This window comes from Miscanthus floridulus, chromosome 11 (assembly GCF_019320115.1).
Source record: "Miscanthus floridulus cultivar M001 chromosome 11, ASM1932011v1, whole genome shotgun sequence".
Taxonomy (NCBI): domain Eukaryota; kingdom Viridiplantae; phylum Streptophyta; class Magnoliopsida; order Poales; family Poaceae; genus Miscanthus; species Miscanthus floridulus.
Window position 1 is genome coordinate 85,173,950 of NC_089590.1, and position 25,776 is coordinate 85,199,725.

General features: G+C 41.9%; 2 protein-coding genes across 4 annotated transcripts; one reads left to right on the forward strand and one right to left on the reverse strand.

The window, feature by feature from the left end:
* Positions 1 to 330: 330 nt before the first annotated feature.
* On the forward strand, positions 331 to 5,650 carry LOC136493690 (BAG family molecular chaperone regulator 1-like). Its single transcript, XM_066489805.1, has 4 exons — positions 331 to 863; positions 3,264 to 3,520; positions 4,115 to 4,264; positions 5,282 to 5,650. The coding sequence occupies exons 1-4, from the start codon at positions 605 to 607 to the stop codon at positions 5,423 to 5,425; spliced, it is 810 nt and encodes a 269-aa protein (XP_066345902.1). The 5' UTR covers positions 331 to 604; the 3' UTR covers positions 5,426 to 5,650.
* Positions 5,651 to 9,635: 3,985 nt separating this feature from the next.
* LOC136491440 (ABC transporter C family member 2-like) lies at positions 9,636 to 24,415 on the reverse strand. Of its 3 annotated transcripts, none has more exons than XM_066487722.1 (29): positions 24,249 to 24,415; positions 22,950 to 23,333; positions 22,300 to 22,481; positions 22,141 to 22,180; positions 21,898 to 22,057; positions 21,681 to 21,795; positions 21,520 to 21,600; positions 21,416 to 21,440; positions 21,265 to 21,321; positions 21,027 to 21,092; positions 20,848 to 20,922; positions 20,296 to 20,403; positions 20,016 to 20,150; positions 17,881 to 17,987; positions 17,699 to 17,792; positions 17,385 to 17,552; positions 16,917 to 17,057; positions 16,245 to 16,451; positions 16,069 to 16,167; positions 15,695 to 15,847; positions 14,543 to 14,931; positions 14,272 to 14,452; positions 13,849 to 14,172; positions 12,758 to 13,514; positions 12,238 to 12,359; positions 11,482 to 11,727; positions 10,923 to 11,024; positions 10,425 to 10,746; positions 9,636 to 10,023 (listed from the first exon to the last, which is right to left on the reverse strand). In XM_066487722.1, the coding sequence occupies exons 2-29, from the start codon at positions 23,280 to 23,282 to the stop codon at positions 9,929 to 9,931; spliced, it is 4,884 nt and encodes a 1,627-aa protein (XP_066343819.1). In that variant the 5' UTR covers positions 23,283 to 23,333; positions 24,249 to 24,415; the 3' UTR covers positions 9,636 to 9,928. The 3 variants fall into 3 exon arrangements, with proteins under 3 accessions (XP_066343819.1, XP_066343822.1, XP_066343820.1); XM_066487725.1 differs by lacking the exon at positions 24,249 to 24,415 and adding an exon at positions 23,766 to 24,077; XM_066487723.1 differs by lacking the exon at positions 24,249 to 24,415 and adding an exon at positions 23,660 to 24,077.
* Between the last annotated feature and the right edge of the window lie 1,361 nt (positions 24,416 to 25,776).

The window sequence follows — 25,776 nt, forward strand, 5'->3', positions numbered from 1 at the left end:
CAGTGGTGATCGTACATTTTTCTAGAAATTTTCCAGAATTTTCAGGGTACACGCACGCGTGTACGTTCAGTGGTATTGCGCGTTTCTCGAGCACTGAAGGCGATGTCTTCCCATCTCTTCTTTACGTGTGTATGAACACGTACACGTATGTGTGCGTATGACGTGAGTATGACGTGTGTCAATTGCGTGGGTCGTACCCGATAAAAAAAAGGCAGCCACAGGCAGATACGGAAACGGTATCAGCGTGTCTTCGGACGCCGCAGGGGCATATCCGTCCTCCCCGCGGGAAAAACCAACCAAAATGCCCATTTTGATACGTGAAACCGGCAAACAAAAGGAGAGAGCGGGCAACAGGCCAACAGTCGAAGAAGCGCGTCTCCCATCCGTCTCGTGCCGTGCCTCCCGCCCCTCTCCCGCGGGTCCTCCTCCTGTGTCTCTCGCCCACGCCGCCACCACCTCCCGCACTCCACGGCACTGCACCACCAACCGCACCCCGCGGCGCGCAGAAGCTCCCTTGTTCCTTCTTCCTTCCCTGGGACGACGGCCGGAGTCCGGAGAGGAGCTGGTTGCGTACGTACGTGTCGCTAGCTAGCTGTCTCGATCCATGGCGTCGGTGATGCACCGGTCGAGCTCGGACGGCGGGTCGAGCAGCGGGTGGTCGGACGCCGCGGCGGCCGTGGCGGCGGCGGCGGAGGAGCGGGCCGGGTGGGAGGTGCGGCCGAGCGGGATGGTCGTGCAGGCGCGTGACGACGCGGCGGGGCCAGGCGGCGCCCCGCCTAGGCCGCCGCCGCCGGAGATCAAGGTGCGCGTCAAGTACGGAGGCGCGCGGCACGAGGTGTCCGTGTCCCCCATTGCCACGTTCGGTGAGCTCCTCCACCTCCTCCTCGGCCTCGCTCTTCATGCCCTTCGTCGTCTGTCTCGCTCTCGCTCTCGTCTGTTCTCCTCGCTTTCATTAAAGCCGCTTTAGAGAGTAGTAGTAACCGTGTGCTTAGCTTAGTTCCTGTCGTCGTCGATGCTTCCTTTTCTCTCTGTAGCACACGAGACAGAAACTGAAAGCTGTTCGTCGTCTTTTTGGACTTTGTATTTTCCTTCATCGCTAAGTCGCTGGGGGGCGGGTAAAAGCACGAGCTTTTAGAACCGTTTGCTTGTTCGCTAATGCGGCAACTAAGTTATTAGTAGGTTAATCACGAAAGGTGATGCCGAGGCAGAATTCTGGTTTATACAAATCTAGCATACAATCTTTGTTTATTTGAAAGTTTTGACCTTTGGGCAACTTTAAAATCCGAGCTGGTAATCATGGCTCGCACGAGATATTTTTTTTATCTCGATAAGAATTCCGCACTTGTGTCAGTGACTATAAAATGAGTTTTTTTTTTAAATCGCCATGCCTCTTCCGGCCGTGCCGCGTGGAGGAATTAACGCCGCCGCGACGTGAGGACAGCGAGTGCGACAGAGACATCATCACCCCCTTTTTGTACTGCCACCATTTTCCCCGCATCATTTCTCTTCTTCTAATTCAATGCTAGGAAGAAACAAAATGGCAGGAATATTTCGTACAACAGCATGCACACGCCACATGATCTGCTGAGAATTTGCTACGTGAAGGGCAAAAATTCTCTGATCCCAAATCCAAAATCCTTTCGTCCTTCGCCCCAAATTCGGTGCCCACGCCACGCGTGCCAGGAAAACCATCTGCAAGAAAAACCATCTGCCATCCAATGTTCTGCCAAGTCCGTGATTTGGACAGGAAATCCGAGATTTACCCACCAGGACCGTACGGCGAGAAGAGAGCGATTCCTTCCGTGAAATCCCGGCATTGCCCGCTTCGTTCAACGCGATGGTACTTTAGCCTCGGATCACGACGCCGTGGCTCTCGCTTTTTCCGGGAGCACAGCGTGATCCGGCGGTGGCGGGCCGGCGGACGACTGGACGTCTGGACGAGGCGGCCGGCGCCTTTCCTTTCCCCGGACAAAGCGACGGGGGGCGCTGGCAGTGGCAGTGCCCGGTGCGGGGAATCCAGGGGCAGGATGGCTCCCACGTGTACGGACCGGCCCTATCGGACGGCGTGGAGGTGCACTGGGCTGGACTCTGCCGACACGTTGGTGTGTTTCCTTTTTGATTTTTGACTCTGGGTTGTCACGTTGCGCCGACACCTTTGGCCGCAAGCGATCGCCACGCCGCTTCGTTCACCGCGTACAGCAGTCCGTTGTGTGATGGTGTTGGGAGTCGTACGCGCAGCACGTTCTACTACTATGCTAGCATCGGATCTCTCTGCCTTAGCGTGCACATGTGCGTCGTTATCCTTTGAAAAATCATGAGCTTTTTTGGGGATCCGATGGAGTGGAGGTGGTTTTAGTGGCATGGCTACTGGCAATGATCTGTAGTGCCATGGCATGCTACGAAAAACCTCAGGAAAATGACGTCTGCCAAATGTTTATATCCCCGGGGATATTTCTACACTTTTCCTATACTTCGGTTGCCTGAATTTTGTGTCTGTTGTTCCGGCGATGTTCTATGATGAATTTTACGATGTTCACGTAGTATACATGTGATGTTCTATGATGTATTTTTGCGATGTTCACGTAAATAAGCCTGAATTTGTGGTCGCTGTTCAGACGACGTGTGGTGATGTTCAAGTTCTATGATGTATTTTGTGATGTTCGCATAGTGTACATGTAATGTTCTATGATGTATTTTATGATGTTCGCATAGTATACACGTAATGTTCTATGGCTATCGTCTAAAGAAAAATCTATATTTCAGGCACCTGAAATATAGTAAATCCTAGATTTCTGTGTGGTTTTACACCGGAAAAAAATAAGACCTTTTTTTTGAAGGAAAAAATTGGAAACGTAGCAGGCGTCATAGCGAGAATGCTAGCTAGACTAGACCTGCTGGTGGCCGGCTGGGTTGTAGGCGGCACACAGAGCTCCTCGTGGGTGTAGGGTGTCAACCATCACTACCAATCACCAGCAGAGGAGCAAGTACCGAGCAATGGCGCTTCAACATGGATCGTCCTCGTCCTCGTCCCACCACGCGCTAGCAATTAGTAGCAGCAATTACTCCTACTCTACTCCTAATAGACATAGGCAGCAGCTGCTGCTGTCGCCGATGGACCAGGAACGAACAGAGAACAACCGGATGTACTTGCATTGGCTGTGTTACGTGTTAACCGATGCATGCAATCGCGCGATGTACCCCGTGTGAAATGTGAAATGTGAAAATGAATGTGATCTGCTGATGGCCCGTGGTTAGTTGTGCAGGGCAGCTGAAGAAGCTGCTGGCGCCGAGGACGGGGCTGCAGCCGGCGGACCAGCAGCTGAGCTACCGGGGCAGGCCGCGGGGCAACGCCGAGTACCTGGACGCGTGCGGCGTCAAGAACAAGTCCAAGATGGTGCTTGCCGAGGACCCCGCCAGCCTCGAGCGCCGCTACATCGAGCGCCAGAAGAACGCCAGGATCGATACCGCCAACCGCGCCATTGGCGCCGTCGCCCTCGAGGTCGACAAGCTCGCCGATCAGGTACCAATCCGGTCCGTGCATTGTTGTTGGTTTTTGTGGGATCGGAGTCGTCAAGGTGCCAATCCGTGCTGCTTCGGACAAGGACAAGCAGGCATGGGAGGCGGCCGGGGAAGGTGCAATTGAATGGCGAGCTGAGTACAGTGCGTAATAATCTGCCCAAGGAATTAGTAGTAGTAGGTGAGCAAATTGACTCTGCATGAATGGACGGGCACGGATGAATGCCCTGCCCTGCCCTCATGTACGTGGTGGCGACTGGTGAGCAGTGGAATTCTCACGTGGGCCCGTTAGCTTCGCTGAAAAAACAAACCGAAACACTGTTCCGGCTGATTTGTCGTGCTGAAAAGAACGGATTATAAGACAAGCGAACAGATCTAGTCCATTTACTGGTAGAACTAGAATAACCATTCCCATTCCAACAGGGACACACTGCTCGAATGAATCGAATCCCTGACAAGGATTATGTGCTCCTGCAGTGCAGGGTACTGCCATTTCCATCCATCATTACTGTATAGTATTTTGCTAGCTGCTTCTCTGATGACAGACGATGAAGCAAGTGATCTTCGTAATGCTGATGATTGTTGTACCCTGTCGTAGGTAACCAGTATCGAGAAATCGATCTCTAGAGGGAACAAGGTGGCGGAGGTGCAGATCACGACGCTGATCGAGCTGCTGATGCGGCACGCGGTGAAGCTGGAGAGCATACCTGCAGCCGGCGGGGACTCCTCTTCGCAGAAGAACATTCAGGTACACCTATCTGCACTGAATGGCATCACAGCATGGACATTATTATTCAGACCAGTTTCAGACTCTCAGGGGCACCGTTCTGTTAGTTATTGGTAGTACTCCGTAGTAAGTAGCAAGGTCTAGCATTGATATCAATAGAAAATATCTGGCCTGTGAGTGGCCAAGCAGTGCCATGACAAGCAGTGCATGCAAGTGTTCATGAGACTGAGAGGGAACTTTAGCTAGCTAGCTAGCTGCCTCATGCCTGTCACCTGTCGTCGTCGGTGGGTGAATGAAGGTGTCCAGTGTCCTGTATGCATGCCACCCGAAACAGGCTCATCAGTCATCACCTATTCGCCATACTTCTATTGAACAGTAATGAACACATGGTCCCGGGCACGAGCATGCGTTCCACCTACAGCCCTTTCCCTGCTTCAAATGTCAGGTTTGGTGCCAGCTAACCTGCTACTCTCAAAGATTGTTCTCTGAATTCAGCCTACCAGCTCTGTTTCTGAAGATATCCGCCCTGTTCGTTTGGGCTTGGTTCGCTGATAAGTCGTGCTGAAAGTACCGTTGGCTGATTTGGTGTGAGAGAAAAATACTGTTCGTTGGCTGAAAAAGTACGACTTATAAGCCAAACGAAGCAAACAAGGCAATCCTTTCTACAAAAGATGGCCCTTTTTAGACAGACAGATAGATAGATTTGCGAAGAGTGCAGGGCAAGACATGTAGATTGGATGCCGCAACACGGTCACCAGAAATCAGGCCCCATGAGCATCGTTGATTGATTGGAGATAATAAAAGAAGTGCAAGTACTTTTTATCATTGTCTGTGATGGTCACCTCAAGATATAGGATGGAAAAGTCCGTCTACTTTTTCTTCTGAAATGATGATGGCTTGCTTGTGAACGATTTCATTCAGCAAGCTAAGTATTTAGTATAGCAACTGGGGGAAAAAATCCGGCTGGCATAATAACATAGTGTCTCCTAGCTAGGTATATAAATCTGACAGATAGAGGCATGGATGCATGTTTTGCAGGCGAAGCGGGTGCAGAAATGCGTGGAGACGCTGGACGTGCTCAAGGTGTCCAACGCGCGGCTGCAGGCGGTGGTGGTGACCACGAAATGGGAGACGTTCGACGCGGCGGCCACCACGCAGACGCAGTGGGAGCTCTTCGACTGATGAAAACCGTCGACGTCGATCAGTGCAGTGGATACGTGTATACGTGCATGGTGTTTTGTTGTGCCTTTAGCTATTTTATCTCGGTTTTAATTTGGTGCGCATTGATTCGTGGTGATCATGGTGAGACGACGGTAGGTTAGGACGCTAGGAGAACCAAAGCCCACTGTTATTTGTTTGTATAATCACAGCACCGTTCCTCCCTCCGGACGACGTTCGGAGTCTGTCCATCGATTGACCCGGCCGTCTAGTAGTCTAATAAATAACGGAAAGCAACACCGTTCTTTTTTGCATCGTAGAGTGTGATGGCAATGCAACACCGTTCCTTTGCGAGATCGACCGCTACTGCTTAATTATAGCGGTGCGTATGCTTTCTCTGGGGCACACATATGCATAGCTAATTAGCTATGATATTAGGCTGGTACTAGTAGCATACAGCCTTGAACAAACTGGTAATATGCATTACATCTAAACCAGAAACAAAACTAAAAGTTCATGAATCTTGGTACTTCTCATAATATAAGACTTATTTACTTTTGTATTATCTCTATGATAATCCAACACCAAACTCGGTCCTACTATAAATTGATGTCCACAATTCTCTACACCAAAACTAGTATATGGGTGGCTGGGAGATGATCGAGCTTCAAAAATTCATACAGCCAGCAGCAGGCTGTGCTACTAGCCTTGCTCTCATCCACCTGACGCCGAGCCGAGAGGGTGCTGCTGGTTGTCGGCTGTTCAGCGGCCGCTCCGCATCGCTATGGTAGGTTTGGGTCTTCTACTTTTACCATGCTAATTTTTAGCAACAATTAGCACCTTTCTTCTTGCTAATACATGTTAGAGGATTCATAGGTAAAAAGATGGCTCATTAGCACAATCTATTTAGATCCGTCTTTACTAGGTCTAGCATATATTAGTTATTTGTAGTTTAAGTACTAGGCATCTAAACAGGCCTTAGTGTAGCCCATCGTGGCACGCGTTAACTCGCTCGAACTATTAAGGTAGCATATAATGAGAACTCATGTATTCACTTACAAAGAGATGGAACATGATGATAATATGGACATATTTATTGGATACTCTTCGCGGTTACATTGTCATGACATAATACATGTTATGAAATCACAAGCTATACATGCTTGTCCTTTAGTTGGCTTCCCCTTTGGATCTTTCATAGATATGGCCTATGTGGTGGCGGCGGCAAGAATGACTTCCACATTGGTCGTATAGGAATTTCTGGAAAACAAAGATTACATGTCATTATCCCTCATTATTACCTGTATATGAGGAAGTACAAAACATTTTGAAAATACTGCTGCTGGATTTACTTACTAGTTACTAAAAGGTATCAGGTATAAATATAATTACCTCCGTATTTTTTCGCGACTCGCACTGAGTTGTTGCAAGGCATTGAAAGAAAAGAAATTTTTTGAACACTTAATTCCTTCTCCTCGGAGCTTATGGTACGACGAACACAAGCCATGTCGACCGATCGCACGGTGTCACAACAAGACTTACTTGGACGCTCATAGTTTCGACCCCTTTTGATATTTGCGTTGCATTCATGCTTAAACCTTTGTTTTTCATCGTAGAAATCCTTGTCTCCCCAAGCCTCATGCGCCGTGAATGTGGCAAAAACCAAAGCAAAGAACAGAAGATGGATGATTGCTTTTGTAGTCATATTGTACTACTATGATGTTGATGTTGATGTTTGGAATGGCTTCTATGCTAGCACACCCGTGCTTTTAGGGCAGTCCCAATAAAAAAAAACTAGTAGTTTCTATAACATAGGATACCGCACCAAAAAAGTACTGCTTTCCAACCCATGGTTTCTATGAGTAATAATTATTTTCTCTTTCTCTCTCCCAACTCTATCTTCTTCCTTCGATGGGAGTGCGACACGAGCTCTCTAGAAACTGGTAGTTTCTCCCCAATGGCGATTTCATGGTTTCTTGGTGCATTGGGTCAAGAGTAGACCTGATTTCTTCATGAAGAAACCATTTCTATGATTTTTGCTCTCTTTCTTCATTCATTACGTTGCCATGTCAACGTTTTGCCTACATGGCAAGTCATTTAATGAGGATAGAAACCATCATCAATGCACCATTGGGACTGCCCTTATAATACATATACGATGACCCAAGTATGATCACAAAATAAATGATTGAGAATCTTCAAAATCTAAGTCATAAAGCCGAAGATAAATGTTTACACATCCTTGAAGAAATTAAGTCATTTATTTTTCATATCTTAATTAATGCTACGTGTCATAGTGTAAGGCTCATTAATTTTCGTATCCCTACACTACAGCTCATAACCCAAGACCAGACTCACTCCTACTTCAAATAAATGCCCAAATATCCACACCAGTAGTATTGCATTAAATATTAATGTCGAAATCTAAATGATAGAGTTCTAAACAAATTGCATATAGTGCACTAAATATCAAGTTTTGAAAAAAAAAATGTTGTCTTTGAATTGATAGTGATGTAACATTGATAAAGTACAAAACAGATAACTCATCCATACTCAAGACCTTACTTTGATTTTACTATCACATTTACCATGGCTAAAGTATATTTTTCAACCTCTAACTTGCACGGTAGTCTGATTTTCAACCTTAAATTCTGAAACCAAGTAATAGACATTCTCCAACGGGCAAAACTGGAAAAAAAATGGTTCTATTGCTGGTTGGTGGTTTTCTATTTTATAAAAATAATAAAAGTCTAGTTTTCAATCTAAAATTGATAAATAATTTATGTTATATGACAAATATGAAATTAGTACTATTTTTTCTAGAAATGCTATCTACATGTTTATGATCTATATATAGTTTTTAGAACTAATTTGTTTCTGTTCCTATTGTTTTATTGCTCGTAGTCGTGCTCATTATTTTTAGAAAAAAAAAACTTGTACTATTTCATAATTTTCTATTTAAAAATAAATTATTTATTATTTTTTAGATATCAAACATACTACTTTTTTTTAGAAAATAGAAAATCACTTTAGAAACCCGTCACGGGACCAAATGTGTCCATTTCGATAGGTAGAGGGTGTCTGTTACCTAATTTTGTAGTTCAGGGCATGCAACTTATAAAGATTAAAAAATGTACCTTACCCAATTTACCATACTCAAGACCAAACTCACTCCTTCCACGAACCATCTTTAAAATGAAGTTCTCCACGTAAAGATAAATATTTAGACAAACTGGGACACCAATGGCAAGAAAGCAAACTCATGTGTGACACCCCCTTCAATCCCCAGTCCATGCCAATATGGGCGTCATCACACATATGGGCTGCCTGCATGGACTATATGGGTAGGTTTTCGTATAGACTACTATATGGCTTCTTCCACGGTGATTATGGCCTTACGGGCAACCTAACTAGCCGAGTAATGCTTAGTTTGTATCAGGAGTACTTTTATGATATCGTAAGTACTGTTTTTCTTCTTTTCTTTCACATTGTGGACATTGAAGACTGTCGTCTATGTCACTGGCAACCACTGGCAATTCTGGGGCATCCCCAGGTTTGGTAAAAAAAAAAGTTTATGTGATGTACTTTACCAATTACTGATTATTATTTTTGTTTACCACCCATCTGTGGTACGTCATAGGGAGTTTGTAACAAAAAGTATGCGAATGTGCGGTAGTAGTAGAATATTACCGTTTATTTTTACTTAGAAACGTCTACTTCCCCACTCACTAAATTACCTTTTTTATTTACGGAAGAGAATTTTAACGTTGTAGGAATATGAACAGCACATTTCTTTGATATTGGACGAGTTTACAATGGCCGCATTATAGGAATTGGACATTTCTTTAGTATATTGGACGAGTTTAGGATGGCCGAACGTTATAGGCTTATAGCCTTATAGGAACAGCACGTTTCTTTAGTACTGTATTGGACAAATGGTATGGTCGAATTCCAAGGCGTTATTTTTTTTTTAATCTCGCCAATGTTGCATTTTCATGCCCGTCTGTCGGTTCACTCCAGCGGTTCGGGCTGGGCCTTGGCCCATTGCTGACGCTTACTTAGGAGGGAGTTGAAAACTGAAACTCCAAGATGAACAACTTCTGATCGCTACAAGGCGATTGTTAGGGGTAAGGTTGCTTCGTTCTCAGGTGCAGGAAGACGACTCCACATGATACCGATAGCCAGATGCTAACCATTCACATACACTTGTCTTTTTCAATAGAAGAACTGTCCGTGAAAACTGAAAATTGCATTGGCACAAATTATCAAAACCCGACATACAATCGTGTCGTAACTGTCCGTGAGAAATTACAAACCGTTGCGGACGACGGTACAGGAATCGTCCTGCTGTGGCAAAACTAGCTCGTTATTCATTTTCAGAGGAATCAGGACTGTGAATCTACTACTTAAAGCTCGCACGTTATGTGTTGCTGCAGCATCACCTACACACCGCAGTAATCAAATCCGCCAGAAATAACGGCACCTCCAGCCTACTCCACAATGCTGCTGTGTTCCAGAATTCTACATCTACATTTGGTCCCAGTCAATAGAACCGTTGTTCTCAAAATTATAAGAAGGTTGCTGCAGACGATTGCGGCCCAATCTGCTCATGGTGGCGAGGCCTGAAAGATACATACAAATTGAGTCAAAGAAAAAATCACTACAAAGCTACCTGTTGATAAGCAGAGCAACTGTTTTTTCCCCCAGATTTGATTGCTAGTTCGGATCACATACAGCTGAGAAACAAAGTAGACTGGCATGGCATATAGAAGACAAATTTCATAGAATTGTGGAATGAGATATAAATGCAAGATAAGGGTAGACGTGTTTGTTAATTTCTAATTGGTTTTTACTGAAGACTGATCCTATCCAAAACATCACTCATTTGTGAGTGACTTGAGGGAGTATTACTTAGGTCAGTTAGCATTATCATTCTTGGACACATTACACACAGGCCAAAGCATGATTGAAAGAGAGCTGCCAAAGCTACTCAGAAAAAAAAGTGACTTGGAACCAACCATACCTTCGATCACCTTGTAAAGTGAAGACCACCATCGATCAGCTGGGACCTGATACTGAGTTAGAGATTCATCGATTTCAGTATTGTGCTTCCCTTCTAGTACGCTTTGCAGAGTGATTACAGCATCCTTTGTTCTCCTCAGAATATTATTTCCCTCTGCAGCTTCTAGTGAAAGGAGGTCACTATGTGATGATGTGAGGCTTCTAGCAAGCGCAAACTGGGCAGCTTCAGCCCACCGGTTAGATGCAACCCATCTCCTTTGGATATCTTGCAGCTTGATTTCTTCCCTCCGGGACCTCTCTTCTCCACTTCCAAATACAAGACTCTGTTGACCATTTTTCATTCACAAAGAAAGATGAATTAGCAAACTTCTGAAGCCATGATGTATGGTGCAGATTAGCACAGATGGGCATGACAGGATTGCAAGCAGGCATGCAATAGTCCTTGTCACTGTGACTGCATGGCAAGATTAGAATAGATTCAGTACTCGATGCAAATTACCTTGAGGTATTCTGCGTTGCTAGGTCCTGTACTTTGCACCATCTTGGAGAAAGCACTCTCCTCATTGCTTAGAAGATTCTCAGGAGAGTCAAATTCCAGAACCTGAAACACAACATTACAAGACTTAATTCCCAACAAATATGAAGTTGGGACAAAGTGTGAAGTAATTTTGATTTAGGTATTATCTATTTATAGGAATGACTACTTCAAAGTTACCTCACTGGTGAAAATATCACGATTAATGCTACACAACAAACATAAAGACCAATACAACATGAATGAGACATGACAAAGAACACTCAGTGATACATAGCTTCTTTAGTCTTGATTCTAGTCTTATGAAAACCTAAGAACTAGTTCACCATGGTCAAATTTAGTATTTGTTCAGACAGATACAGAAAAAAACATTAATACGGACTAAAGAACTGTTATCCGTAAGAAACACTAAAAGTACTGTAACTTAGAAACATACAATAATCAGCACATGACATGAAAATGTTAGCATACAGCTATTATAAGAATCAAGCAGAACAAAAGAAGACAAAAGGTTAGAACATACCAGACCAGCACTTAGAATAAGCAACCTGTCACAGTCAATGACAGTGTTCAAACGGTGGGCAATTATGAGCATTGTGCAACTTTTGAATTCTTCTCGGATTGTTTTCTGAATAAGAGCATCAGTCCGCACGTCAACTGCTGCTGTTGCCTCATCAAGAACGAGTATCTTTGCTCTTCTTAGCAACGCACGAGATAAGCTCAACAGTTGTCGTTGTCCAACACTGAAATTTTCACCAGCTTCAGAGACCTGTGTCAATAAAGTGAAACTCAAGTTACAGAAAACTTTCTAAACCCCAAGAGAGAGAGAGAGAAAAAAAGCTAAGCTAGCTCAGTTGGTCAAGGGTGTGGTCCTCGTCAAGGCGAATTCGGATGCCTATTTTCTTCTAAATAAAATGCCACATAGTTCCTCCAGGTTGGTCTAGTTTTTTCTAAACCCCAAAAGGAACCTGAAAAATCTCTAATACAAATCTAATGACTGAATTTAGGATTGTTTTCTATAGGACTAAAACACAATTATATTGTTTAGTGATTCCTCCTGACATTACAAACAAAGTCCTTCGACATCACTCGTAAAGTACTGATAATTAAAGTATACCAAATGCTAACACATGTCTGACCACTGAAGACTACCTTGCGTTTAGTAAGAAAAAAGTGGAATATTTGTACAAGCATATACGTATACCATTTGTAAAATAAAATGACAACCGAGAATCAATAGTCATGAACTTCCATGAATAAAATCATGAAAATTGCATACCTCAGCATCTAATCCTAAAGGATTCCTCCTTATAACATCTTTTAGATGAGCCCTTTCCAGAGCCTCCCAGAGATCCGCATCATTGTGCTCGTTAAAGGGATCCAGATTAAACCGAACAGAACCTGAAAGGGCATTAATAAACATTAGCCACAAAAGAAGAGCTAGAAAACACAAGTTACAAAAAAAAAAAAAAAAAAAAAAAAAAAAAAAAAAAAAAAAAAAAACTCTAGCAGCTAACATGTACTCCCTCCATCCCAGATTATAAGTCATTCCAACAATTTTGGAGAGTCAAAGCATCTCAACTTTGACCAAATTTATACGATAAGATAATAACATTTATGATACCAACTAAGTATCATTAGATTCTTCATTAATTATATTTTTATCGTATACCTATTTGATGTTCTAAATCTTTGTAATTCTCTCAATAATTTCGGTTAAACTTGAGATGCTTTGACTCTCCAAGATTCTTGGAATGACTTATAATTTGGAATGGAGGGAGTATTTTTCACTAACATACCTGAGAATAGAACTGGTGCCTGTGGTATTATTCCTAGAACTTTGCGCAGGTCCCAAATTCCAAACTTAGAAGTGTCACAATCATCAATTAATATTCTCCCTCGTTCAAGCTCCACAATACGGAATAAAGCATTAAGCATGCTAGATTTACCAGCACCTGTTCTGCCAACTATTCCTACCTTCTCACTTCCATTAATAACAAAAGATATGCCATGAAGAACAGGAGGAAGTTCTGGTCGATATCGAAGCACGACGTCTTCAAACTTGATGACACCTGATGATGGCCAACCAGGGGGTGGCCTATGATCCTCAATGACAGGAGGAGCTTCTGAAGGTAACTCAATGTATGTTCCGACCCGTTCAACAGCATTTAAACTATTTTCAGCAAGACTAGCGAGACGAAGAACAGCTGTGAGTAAATTGGTAATATTGAGAGTGTAAGTAAGAAGAAGACCCATTGTAGAAGCAAAGGCCTTCTGATTCTCTGCTCGTTGATTTTGCATGACAGCAAAAGTTGCTGTAAACCATATCATGATGCCACCCAATGTTTCCAGACGAATAGCTAGCCACCTATTTGCACTCATGTTCACAAGTGTGAACCTAATGTTGTTATCCATTGATCTCCCATTGATGTTTGCCATTCTATCATAGGCTTTATAGGCACGGATTGTGGACAGACCATTCAAAGCCTCTGAAAACTGAGCATACACAGGAGACCTGGTAATGGAATCCAGACGCTTCACCTCGCGAGATGTTGCCTGAGAAGATGGAAATACAAAGTGTCAACAAAGGCAAAAAGTAACGATAGATTCATCTATAAGACTGAAAGAATGAGGGAAGTAGGCGTATGAAAACTTTTCCTTCCATAAATGCCTGACTAGTCTAATCAATATTAATCTGTGCAACTTGTTTCATGCAATACTAGTAGATGGGATGAAATTATTTGGTTTTGTGGTGACTGACAGCTTATTTCTGGGTGAGATGTAACTTGGGTTTTTAGTCATTCGCATGTGGATGTCATGGTGGTGCTTATTTTCATGTGTTCCATAATACAAACTTTGATTTTAGCGATGTAGTTTTTGGTTGTCATACCTGGTAATAGAGGTAAGCTGCATAAAACAAAATCAGGAGTGGCATGATAGCCCAAAGAGACATGGTGCTGACAAAACCGATGAGAATGAAAGTTGAGAGCAACTGAGATATTTGTGCCATAAACATATTGACAAATACAGCAACATTTCGGTCAATGTCACCCAAATCCTTCGAAAATCTGTTGATGATCCGTCCAAGTGGGTTTGTATGAAAAAATACCATGGGTGCTCTCAATATTGATCGGAGCATGGCATCATGAAGCCTTTTGGCTGCCCGAAGACTTGATATAATCAACCAGTATGAATTTGAGAGAGTGACTAGAACCTAAACCAAAAGTTCCACTTTATTAACTCAAAATCCCATTAATCATTGACACAAAAGAGGGTGCAAAATATTGAATAAGTAAACAATGGGTAGAAATACCTGCCCAAATGAAAGAATCCCATAGATCAAATTATAGTAACCAGGGCCATGAATTTTCAGAGAACCCTGATCAGTCCAAACGCTCAACCATGTGCTACTTGAAATGCGAAGAACTTCAGTCAGTGCATAGCAGAAGAAGAGTATGGACACCACCCACATCCCTCCCAGTGCATTTTTGTAACTGCGAAGATCAGACCACAATACTCAGAAATCATGCTTTATATTATATACACCTCAAAGGATTAAGGACAGTCACAGAATATTCTCTTACCGTGAAAGGACCTTCGCACTGACAACCCCAGTTTCCCTTTCCTCTTGTTTAATAAGCACAGATTTTCCTGGTTTAGTTTTACTAGAACTATCCTGGCTCTTCTGTGAACCTTCATCAGCTATTATAACATCCCCATTTTCAGTTTGTTTTGCAAAATCCTTTGGTTTACTTTCATCCTCTTCCACCTGTTCCTCCATTTTTCCAGCATTTTCCATGAGCTTCTTGAAGAGGTCCCCACTGTTGCTAAGTTCATCAAAAGTACCCTCCTCTTTAATTACACCATCATGAATTAGCAGTATTTTATCAACATATGGCAGAAAATGCAGCTGATTGGTAACAAGAACCCGGGTTTTATGCTGTAGTTCCCCTTTGATACATTTATCAAATACCTGCACATGTACTAATATCAATGATAATTGTCGGCAAGAGTAAAATTTTTTTTTCAAACAACGAAGGAGCTGCGTATCATTTCATTTAAGGAAGAAGAAATAATAGTATAATACAAAGGAGAGGCTAAAGAAGCATCTCCCAACACACTGGACACACACACCGGGCAAAAAAGTTCAGGCGTGCCACTCTGAAGAAAAAACACGACCTCTAACCACTCAAGACTACTAAGATTCTAGAGCTCAACCTCAGGAGTAAATTAAGAATAAAGAAAAAATAGGAAAAGAACACAATGCAGAAAGCCTAAATATTTATTACAGCAGAAACCTAAATTGCAATCACTAATCCCAGACAGTGCAACACATTAAGACCATATGATTATTACATGATGTGTGATACATGAAATATCCACAGAAAGCCATTTGAGATAAGTTGTATAAACTATGAATCAAGTAATTAATGTGAATGATGAATCTATTATGTATTGTCAGGCAGCAATACATCGGTGTTTGTTGATATTACTTTATACTTTTCAGTTTGCACAAGTCCATGTGTCAATGAACATAACTAAGTTGTTATTAATATCTGGGTTCTAGGTGGCAAGAGTTAATTTTTATCCTGTTATCCTGTCCAGACTAGTCTCCATGCCTCCTAAGGTAAAGAGAACCTAATAATAAGGATCAGAACATTGTCGATGATTCGTCCTTTTCAGTATGTGAGTATAGATCATAAAAATAGAAAGCACAAACAAGATGGTGAATGCACCTGACGGCCAACATGGGCATCTAATGCACTGAGTGGATCATCAAATATGTACACATCTGAATCAGAATACACAGCTCTTGCCATTGAAACTCTTTGCTTCTGCCCTCCACTAATATTAACTCCTCTTTCACCAATCTCTGTCAGATCGCCTCCCTGATAGCAAGCATAATCAAATCCAATATTTGTTAATGTGCAGTGGCAAATTAAAACATCATGCACCAGTATTAGAAAAATACAAAGGCATCACTGGATTATAACATGCCAAATGAAGGAACATGTTCTCCAGGAAGCTCTTTCTTCGTCAAATGGATGCCATAATTTTCCAAAATTTCCATCTGAACATTGAAGATGGAATACTTGTATTTAGAACTTACTGGGAGTAGGTCAAGGTCATGCCGCAATGAAGTGACATCAATCGCTTTCTCATAGCGTGGGGGTTGAAAGGGAGACCCAAACAAAATATTGTCCCGTACCTGTGGGGTCACGGTTAGATCTGTGCAGAAGTTATATATGGTTTGATTTGACACAACAAAGCAGCAGAGAATCTCACGGTAGCATTGAAGATCCAGGAAACTTGAGGAACGTAAGCCACCGATCCACGAATGACCACTGAGGTACCTGATCCAGATACTGGTGGTATTTCTCCAAGCATTGCAGATATGAGAGAAGTTTTACCCTCACCAGTGCTTCCAACTACTGCAACTAAACTTCCAACAGGTACATCCAGATTTACATTTGATAAAGTTGGTCTCTGAGCCTGCCAACATTCAAAATTTTGGTTTTTAATATGCATCTTAAAATCAGATGAAGTTCACATTGATAGCTTTAGACTCATATTGGCAAAAAGGATTTTGATATAAGACTATAAGGGGCAATGAGAGTAGCAACTTGAGTCCTATGATCAACTAGGAAGACATCAACATATGTCATCTTCTTTTAGCTATCTTACAACATGGGCTATTTGGTAATAAGTTTCTATCTCTAGTCCTGATTACTCCTGCCCATGGAGCATGATAGCCTATAAATACTTTGATTCACTGTCCATTTCAGACCTACCTGAAGAGAGTTGTGCTAATGACATATTTTTCAATATCTGATGGCTAGAGAATCAGGGGACAAGAAATCAACTACCATAAATCCTAAGGGCAGCAATTCGAAGAGTGAAGAATAAATAAATGAAAGTGGCAAGTAAATAAAAATATATGAAACATGAATTTACTACCTCTGATTCCCATGAAAAATACCCATTCTTGATAGAAATGGCTGGAAGATCAGGATCAATAGGTGGATTTGGCAGAAGTAATCTCTCTTCAGCCAACAGGAGATCTTCTAGACGCTTCAATGACACCTTACAATTAACCACCTGTTGAATTTAAAAAGAAAAGCAATACTGTTAAGAAACTGTGAGTACCAAACATCACTGTTGAAGGAAAAACAACACTGAAAAACAAGCCATCAATGGTTAGAATCAAAATCCCAGACAAAAACTTAGCCGGATAAATTTTCTAAGCCAAAAATTGAAAAATATTTAGCGCTTAACTTTTCTAAGCCAAATGAAAGCAGAACAAAGGGAAAACAATTATCAAAGGACATAAGAAGCTACTTTATATAGAAATAGAAATGCTGTGTAACTTCCAAGTAGCTTTACAGATAATTTAATAAAAGGAAAACAAGACAGTGTCATACATACCTGAGTTATCAGATTCGGGAGCATGAAAAGTGGGAACCTTAAGACTGCAAATAATGAAAGAGAAGTAAACGCCTTTGCTGGTGTCAAATCACCTCCCAGTAGAGAATATACACCAAACGAAACAACAGTGACAACGACCGGTATACTGTTCAGGATAAAGCTATTCAGCTGCAACAAGCAAGAAAAATGGTAAATAGTGCAAACTTGAGTTTAATTTTGAAAGCACATACATGGTGCACGACAGAACTTCGCACAAGTCATCTTATGTACAAAAACATCAATCTTGGAATTATTGCAAAACTAAAGGAGTATACCGCAGCAAGCAACTGAGCCCTGCGGAACCAAGAAAGTTCATCATCGCGGATGTCCTGCACCTTTGACTGGAAACTTTGCTCCCAAGCATAGCACCTAACAATGAAGTTTTTGGAAGTTGGAACAGTTATAACCAAAACTAAATGTTACTAATCGTGATAACAAAAAAGTGAATATAACATACTTGACCGTATCCATGGCAGCTAATACTTCATTCATGAGACTGATTCGCTTGTCGGTCCTTTGCAACCCCTCCTTAGTAAGTTTTTGCATTTTGCTGATGATTACTGTCTGAAAAATTAAATACAAATAGATTAACCAGGCAAATCTATGTTGAAAGCTAAAAGCAGTAAACTTAAAGAAACTTCACAAACCACAACTTATTTGACAGAGATGTGTCAAAATTTACAAATAGATTGTCCTGAAGATGCTACAACAACAAACTGACCCTACAATCTGTGTTATCAACCTTGACTGGAAAAACACAGGCCGTTAAATGAACAGATACATCTTAAAGCTTTTAAAATTTTAGTTCCAGCCTTCCAGGACCACTTCATCTATATGAAGTGTGAAATAACTACTCCCTCCATTCCAAGTTATAAGATGTTTTGGCTTTTCTAGATACATAGCTTTTGCTATGCACTTAGATCTAGATACATAGTAAAAGCAATTGTATCTAGAAAAGCCAAAACGTCTTATAATTTGGAATTTCATGCCCGGAAGGTCAACCATGGAAGCCATTTTCTTAATATGACAAGTTATGGAGCGGTATAGGGAGAAGAAGGACCTACACATGTTTTTTATTGACTTGGAGAAGGCTTATGATAAAATACCAAGGAATGTTACGTGGTGGGCTTTGGACAAACATAAAGTCCCAACGAAGTACGTCGGGCTCATTAAGGACATGTACAACAATGTTGTGACTAGTTTTCAAACAAGTGATGGAGACACGGATGACTTCCCGATTAGGATAGGACTACAACAAGGGTCAGCTTTGAGCCCTTATCTGTTTGCCTTAGTGATGGATGAGGTCATAAGAGACATACAAGGGGACATCCCTTGGTGTATGCTTTTCGTGGACGATGTAGTGCTAGTTGATGAAAGCCGGACACGAGTGAATCAGAAACTGGAGTTATGGCGGGAGACTTTGGAGTCCAAAGGTTTTAGACTCAGTAGAACTAAAACTGAGTATATGAGATGTGACTTCGGCACTACTACTCGGGAGGAGAAAGATATTAGTTTGGAAGATCAAGTAGTGCCTAAGAAGGATACCTTTTGATATTTAGGATCAATGCTACAGAGAGACGGGGATATTGATGAAGATGTTAGCCATAGAATCAAAGCAAGGTGGATGAAGTGGCGCCAAGCATCTAGTGTCATATGTGACAAAAGGGTACCACAGAAGCTAAAAGGCAAGTTTTATAGGATGGCGATTAGACCTGCTATGTTGTATGGTGCAGAATATTGGCCTACGAAAAGACGACATGTTCAACAAATAAGTGTCGCGGAAATACGTATGTTGCGTTGGATTTGCGGTCATACAAGAAGGGATCGAGTTCGGAACGATGATATACGTGATAGATTAGAGGTAGCACCAATTGAAGAAAAGTTTGTCCAACACCGGTTGAGATGGTTTGGACATGTCCAACGGAGACCTCCAGAGGCAGCGGTGCATATTGGAATCCTAAGCCAGGATAGTAACGTGAAGAGAGGCAGAGTAAGACCGAAGTTGACTTGGGTAGAGGCAATAAAAGGAGACTTGAAAGGATGGAATATACCCAAAGACTTAGCCTTAGATAGGAGTGCTTGGAAAACAGCTATTCACGTGCGTGAACCTTGATTGCTTCTGTTGGGTTTCAACTCTAGCCTACCCCAACTTGTTTGGGACTTAAAGGCTTTGTTGTTGTTGTTGTTGTATTTTTGACATGCAGAGACTACAACCAGTGGTTCTTCCTAGAAATCCCAACATATTAACAGATAAATTCTAATTGATATTTCTAAATAGGAGCTGAACAAAGTCATAAGGATTGCTAAGAAAACATACATGCTGATTGCTGACAGCACGAATAGGTGCAAGCCAAAAGGGACTACAATATCAACAGCTGAATCAAAATTTCACAACTGCATGATTACAGTAAGGCTCCTATATCAACCCCAATGTCCTCAAGGATTTGTACATAGCGAACATCTTTTCTCTAGCAAATGTACAAGCCAATTCACTAGTAACATTGGAACTGTCACTAAAACAGACGGTGTAGACACATTTAGATATGCAATGCCAGAAATTCCAGGAATGCATATTGACAAAGAGAAATGTACCTGAATTGGAAACAAAAGAACCAGCATAAGTGCACCGACCAATGCTGCAGGACCAAGCTGTGCATATAGAAGGACCATGGAAATAACAATGCGGAAAGGAGCAGACCATAGGCTGTGAAGCTGCTGGCACACTTGCTGCAAGGTACAAATCTAAATTAGAAGGGTGCAAAACAGAAAGGCATAAATGGCCAGCATGCATGGCATCCACACATGGTACTTTCTCCTTCCTTCAGTCCTTCCATCCTTTGTAACATTGAGCCAGTCTAACACAAAAATATACCTGAAGGGACTCTGCATCAGTTGAAATCAAATTGGTAATCCTCCCAGAAGCAAACTTTCTACGACTCTCATTAGTTAGTCGCAACGACTTGCGGAAAACAGCTGCAATCTGTACAAGAACAAAAGGTCAGATTTTGATGAAAACTTTGATGACTGTAGCTAAAAGAAGAATACAAAACCTTTAACGTAGAAACCTAATAGCAGGTCTGTATTCTAGATGCTAAAGATGAATTCACATTAAACTAATATCATTACCAACAAAACCAGGTCTATTCTATGATGTTAAGGGGGAATTTGCAAAAACACTCTCAATTATGTCATTAAGTTCCCTACCACAATCTGCTTGGACTAAAAGGCTTTGTAGGGAATCCACATGTTATCACAAACCAGGAATTGTGATCCCCAAGCCAACCTAAATAAAAGTAAGAGTGGTCTCAAGAAAGTAGAACAAGATATTTCAATTTTCAAGGATGCCTGTTTACTGTACAACCTCTTACAGAAGGACAATAAAAGTTCTTCATATAAACGAAAGGATCCTAAAAGAAACACATACCAATGTGGACCTCAACCTGAAACCCACACGCATGACGTTCTGAAAGTACTGTGCCTCAGCAAGAACCCCAAGTGACTGAAAATGAAAAGAGTCGTAAGAACTATAATTGTTCGTTCAACTACACCGAAACAACAAAGAAATGTGGTGCACAACAAGCAGGAAACAAAAATGATCCATACCACTCCTGCAAAGATCGAGAAAGCATAGATGTACCCGCTCCAAGACGGATCACCTTTTTGCATAGACTGTCAAAAAAAAAAGAAAAAGAAAATTTATTGGTGCAAAGAGCAAAATAAAGGTGCGCTAAGATATGCATAATCACACATTCTGTTCTAGAATCAATGCACATCAGTACCACTGTTAACGATGTGTGTGTGGGGGGGGTGGGGAAGAAATTCATGGAATGAGAAGGCATACCTCTAACAACAGGTTCAATACAAGTGGACCAACAAATTGAGAAGCATCATTGCCAATCTACAAAGTTGAGAGCGAAAAAAGATGAGCTGCTGAGAATATCACAAAAGTATTGAAAGGAAACTACAGGGCACATCATCTAAAGAAAATGTACCTTGAAAAATCCACCCAGCCAGAACCTGAAAATGAAAATAACTAATCACTATAGGCAGAAACATCAAATCAGATGTATAAGTATCGGGTGTCGAATGTGCATACCTTCCCCAAAGACTACTATGAAGAGCTCGTAACAGCCAAGGTTTTGGTTTTCGAAGTTCATCATTCCAGCATTTCTGGAATCTGAGATAGGATTGCCACGTTAAGATTTGCAGGCTCAAGAATTTGACATTTTAACAAGGAAAATGAAAAAAAAAACATACTGGCTATACAAAGTTTCAGTCTCATCCCAGCTGTCCAATTTCCAGATATCCTTATCTGTAATGGGCCTTCTAAATCCTTGTTGCATTAGAGGAGTCATCCATGAAAAGAATATTCCTAGCAAAGTCACAAGATAGCAAAATCTGTCATTATTTGAACAGTGATAGAAAGTTAATTGTGTGCATATATGATAGTGTGCAACAACTTCTAATCACTTACTGGCAAATATGTTGGCATGTCTCTCAGGGCAAATCTGCTCACCGCCGGGAAGAGGTTCATAATCAGTATTATCAACCAGCACCTCATTCCTGATCGGGGTATAACCCGGATATGGATCCACGCTAGGCAGATAAACCACCATGAGAATTCCAAACAAGAACTGTAGAAAATAAAGGTTCAGTATGAGAGTACTGAGTGCTAATAAAAATATGGTTATTGGACACTAGAAATGAAGATGCAGACCTGGCATGCAATCTCACTGCAGTATAGGTAAAAGATTGAACTGAACAGGAAAAAAGATATCAAAGTTAGCCAATATTAAAAGTGCTAACATGACAAAAAAGTAGGGTCACGACCAATAAAGGTCCCATCAAGAAAATAAATGTTACAGATGTAGTGTACCTTGAACTGTAGAACTGCCTCACCGAGAGCACAAGATTGAACATAGCAGCTTCACCAACCATCACGTAAATGACCACAAACCGAATGTACCATCTGAACTCATTGATGTAAATTCTTGTCTCGAGCAGAATCATTACAAGCATACAGCACCAAGCAGCAGACTCAATGATCAATGAGACAATCTGTAGAAATGCAGATTTTTAAATGACCCAAAGGGACAAAAATTACAAAAGGTTATATACTCTATCAGCATTTTCTGCACATTGCAAGTTAACTCTAGTTATAGTGGTAACAAAATCAAGGAGAAAATTAGGTCCCTGCCATCATAATATGTACAAATTGGAAACTACTGTCCGATATGACGATGACATGAGCAAGGGCCAAGGGCACACATTCAAATTACTTGGATAGTATTTTCTAACTTGGCAATCTTTACAATGGGGCTGAGAAGTACCACCAAAGAAAAGATATACTTCCTGTACTTGTCAGAATGAATATAAAAAGCAATAATTTCTGCAAATCACATAAAGTACTTCCTACAATCTAGTGATCATACTGGCACTATGCAAACATACTTGTACGGGGGCAATAGCATATCAGCATATGGATTCAGCAGAACTTGATAACAATGTCATGTAGATCCTTCTCACCTCAAATGGAGCAAGGCCAGTCTGCCCATCCAAGTTCATGATGGAGGTACCAGTGGCAATCCGATAAAGCGGCTCTGCTATGCAGTACACCACAAGTAGTCCAAGCAGGTAGTTGTAGTATGGTGAACGTAACTTGTACCACTGCACTGTGTAGTCCCTCGTCGTCCTCCATATACGATAGAAGCAAACACCAAAGAGTGCGAGGTATGAGATGCAGACCACCAGGGTGTCAGTGCCACACGGAGTGTAGGCGCCGAACGCATTCTCCACCACAAGCGACCACACACCATTCTTGACCGGCTGGCAGTACCACTCCAGTGGGTCGAACCCCATCTCACTCCCTCCACTTACCAACCCTGTTCTTCAATCAGTTCTGATGTTCTCCTGAATTCAAGAATTAAACCAATGAAATTAGAGATAATCCAGATAATGAGCACTGTCATTCACACCAACCTAACAGGAAACTTATCTACTAACCCAAAAATGAACTAGAACAAACACTTCGGTTTCTAAGTACTCTGATGCAGATAGTTTCACCAAATGAAGGTATACACAGAAGCAGACTTTCCGAGGGACGACGGCATGGAGATTCAGTTGATGCCCACAAAAAAAATAAAAATAAAAAATAAACTGGACCCAGCTTAATAATTGGGTACGAGTGCGGCTCAACAAAAATCGACCAGCATACTGAAGAAGTGAAGAATCATCACCTCATCAAGTCAAGGATGGATAGGGCACCACAGCACGAAACACACGAATCCAAAACTAACTAAATGGACCGAGAGAACACATCCAACCAAGGCCATAATCACTTGCCAGTTGCAAGCCGAAGGAGAAGCCGATCCACGAGCGGGTGGATCTCCACGCAACTGCACCCTATACTATTCTGACGAACGAGCGGTGCTGCGGCGGCGGCAGCGGAAGCGGCGTCACATGCCCACTCCACTAGTCCACTAAGACACGCCAGGCACGAAAAGGGCAAACGGCGATATTAACAACGAGGCTTTATCATCTCGACAGAATCGAGAATCCGCGCCCGTGAATGGTCCATCCTCGCGAGATCCTCCGCAGAGGCTACCACAAAATATGTGGGAAAGGGAAACTCGCCCGCAACAACTTTCCCGGTAAAACTTCGGTTTATCTCTTGCGCGCTCGAGGTCGCCCAACGAGAGCCACCCAAACCGACAGGGGCTACGCGACAAGGCATCGAAATCAGAGGAAGTGAGGAACACACGCCGCGGAAGAGCCCATAGCATGGCTCGCAATCGGGAGGATCCACGGGCGGGACGGAGCGCTCACCTCGGCGGCGGATGAACCGGAGGAGAGGCGGAGGCGGTGGCGGAGGCGGAGGCGGAGGCGGAGGCGGAGACGAAGCGTCAGCATCCCACGCCGCGGCGGGCACAGGGCACCACACTCGCCTTCGTGGGAAGGACGAAAGAGCGGAGGAAGTGGTTAGAGAATACTGGTACTCCTAATGAGATTTATGGGTTTGGATTTGAAGGCGCCGGCGCTTGAATTGGATTCTTCTACCAACCCTTTTTTATTTTTTATTTATCATCAGTAGGGCCTTGTTTAGATCGCTGTTAGGAATTAATATTCGGCGCTGTAGCACTTTCGTTTGTATTTGACAATTATTGTTCAATTATGATCTAACTAGGTTTAAAAGATTCGTCTCATAATTTACAATCAAACTGTATAATTAGTTATTTTTTTATCTACATTTAATACTTCATGTATGTGTTCAAAGATTTGATGTGACGAAGAGAGAGTGAAAAAACTTAAAATCTAAACAAGGCCTATAGAAAAATATAGTAGTACGTACAGTACTCGGCTGGTTTCGTCAGTGGAGATGGTGGCTGCTCTCCGCAGCCGCTTGCCTTTTTTATTTTTTTTGGCCTGGTTTTGATTGAGATTACGAATCAATATTTGGCACCGTAGTATTTTTATTTGTATTTGATAATTATTGTTTAATCATGGTCTAACTAAGCTCAAAAGATTCGTCTCGTAATTTACAATCAAACTGTGTAATTAGTTATTTTTTTTATCTACATTTAATACTCTATACATATGTCAAAGATTTAATGTGATAGAGATAGAGTGAAAAAACTTACAATCTAAACGAGGCCTGTGTTTAGACTTTGGACCACACAGATCATTGGCTGATTATGATATTATTGTGGGCATATCACCTTTGGAAATTTACGTGGAGGTCTAACGAATTCTGGCTTGTAGTGGCAGGTAGAAAGCCTCACGCAATGGAACCGGTTGTGCCGTTGTGCGACCCTCCGATGCTTCCCCGCGGCTGACTCATACAGTTTTACTGTCAAGCATTTACTCCGCAAAACAAAATAACACTCTTTCTAAGCAGCATTCGATCTTTTTAGGCCTACCCCAGTTCCATAAGTGCAAATATTTAACCACCAGATTAAATTATAAGATATAAGGTCCTCCTAAAATATGTCATAAAAAGACGAGATTTGGTCAAACATTAGCAACTACAAACACCTTTTTAACTTATTTAGTAGAATAGAAACATATATGAGTTATATGTGTAGGTTTGTACTCGAAATGCTTACAAAATTTTATAAATTTGAAGGATTTAAAAATGAATTTACATCAAAAAAATAGAGGACCACCAAATTAAATATAACAAGGTTTTTTTTAACAGGACGAGTACAAGACATTTCTATGTCATGTCCTACAAGACTATAACTCTATGTTCGATAGTGGAGAAGAGAATAATAAAAAGTGGGCCACTACATGGTTTTTTTTATATTATAAAGCTCATGCCATCATTGACCTTTTGTTTTATTCATTCTGTATTTAT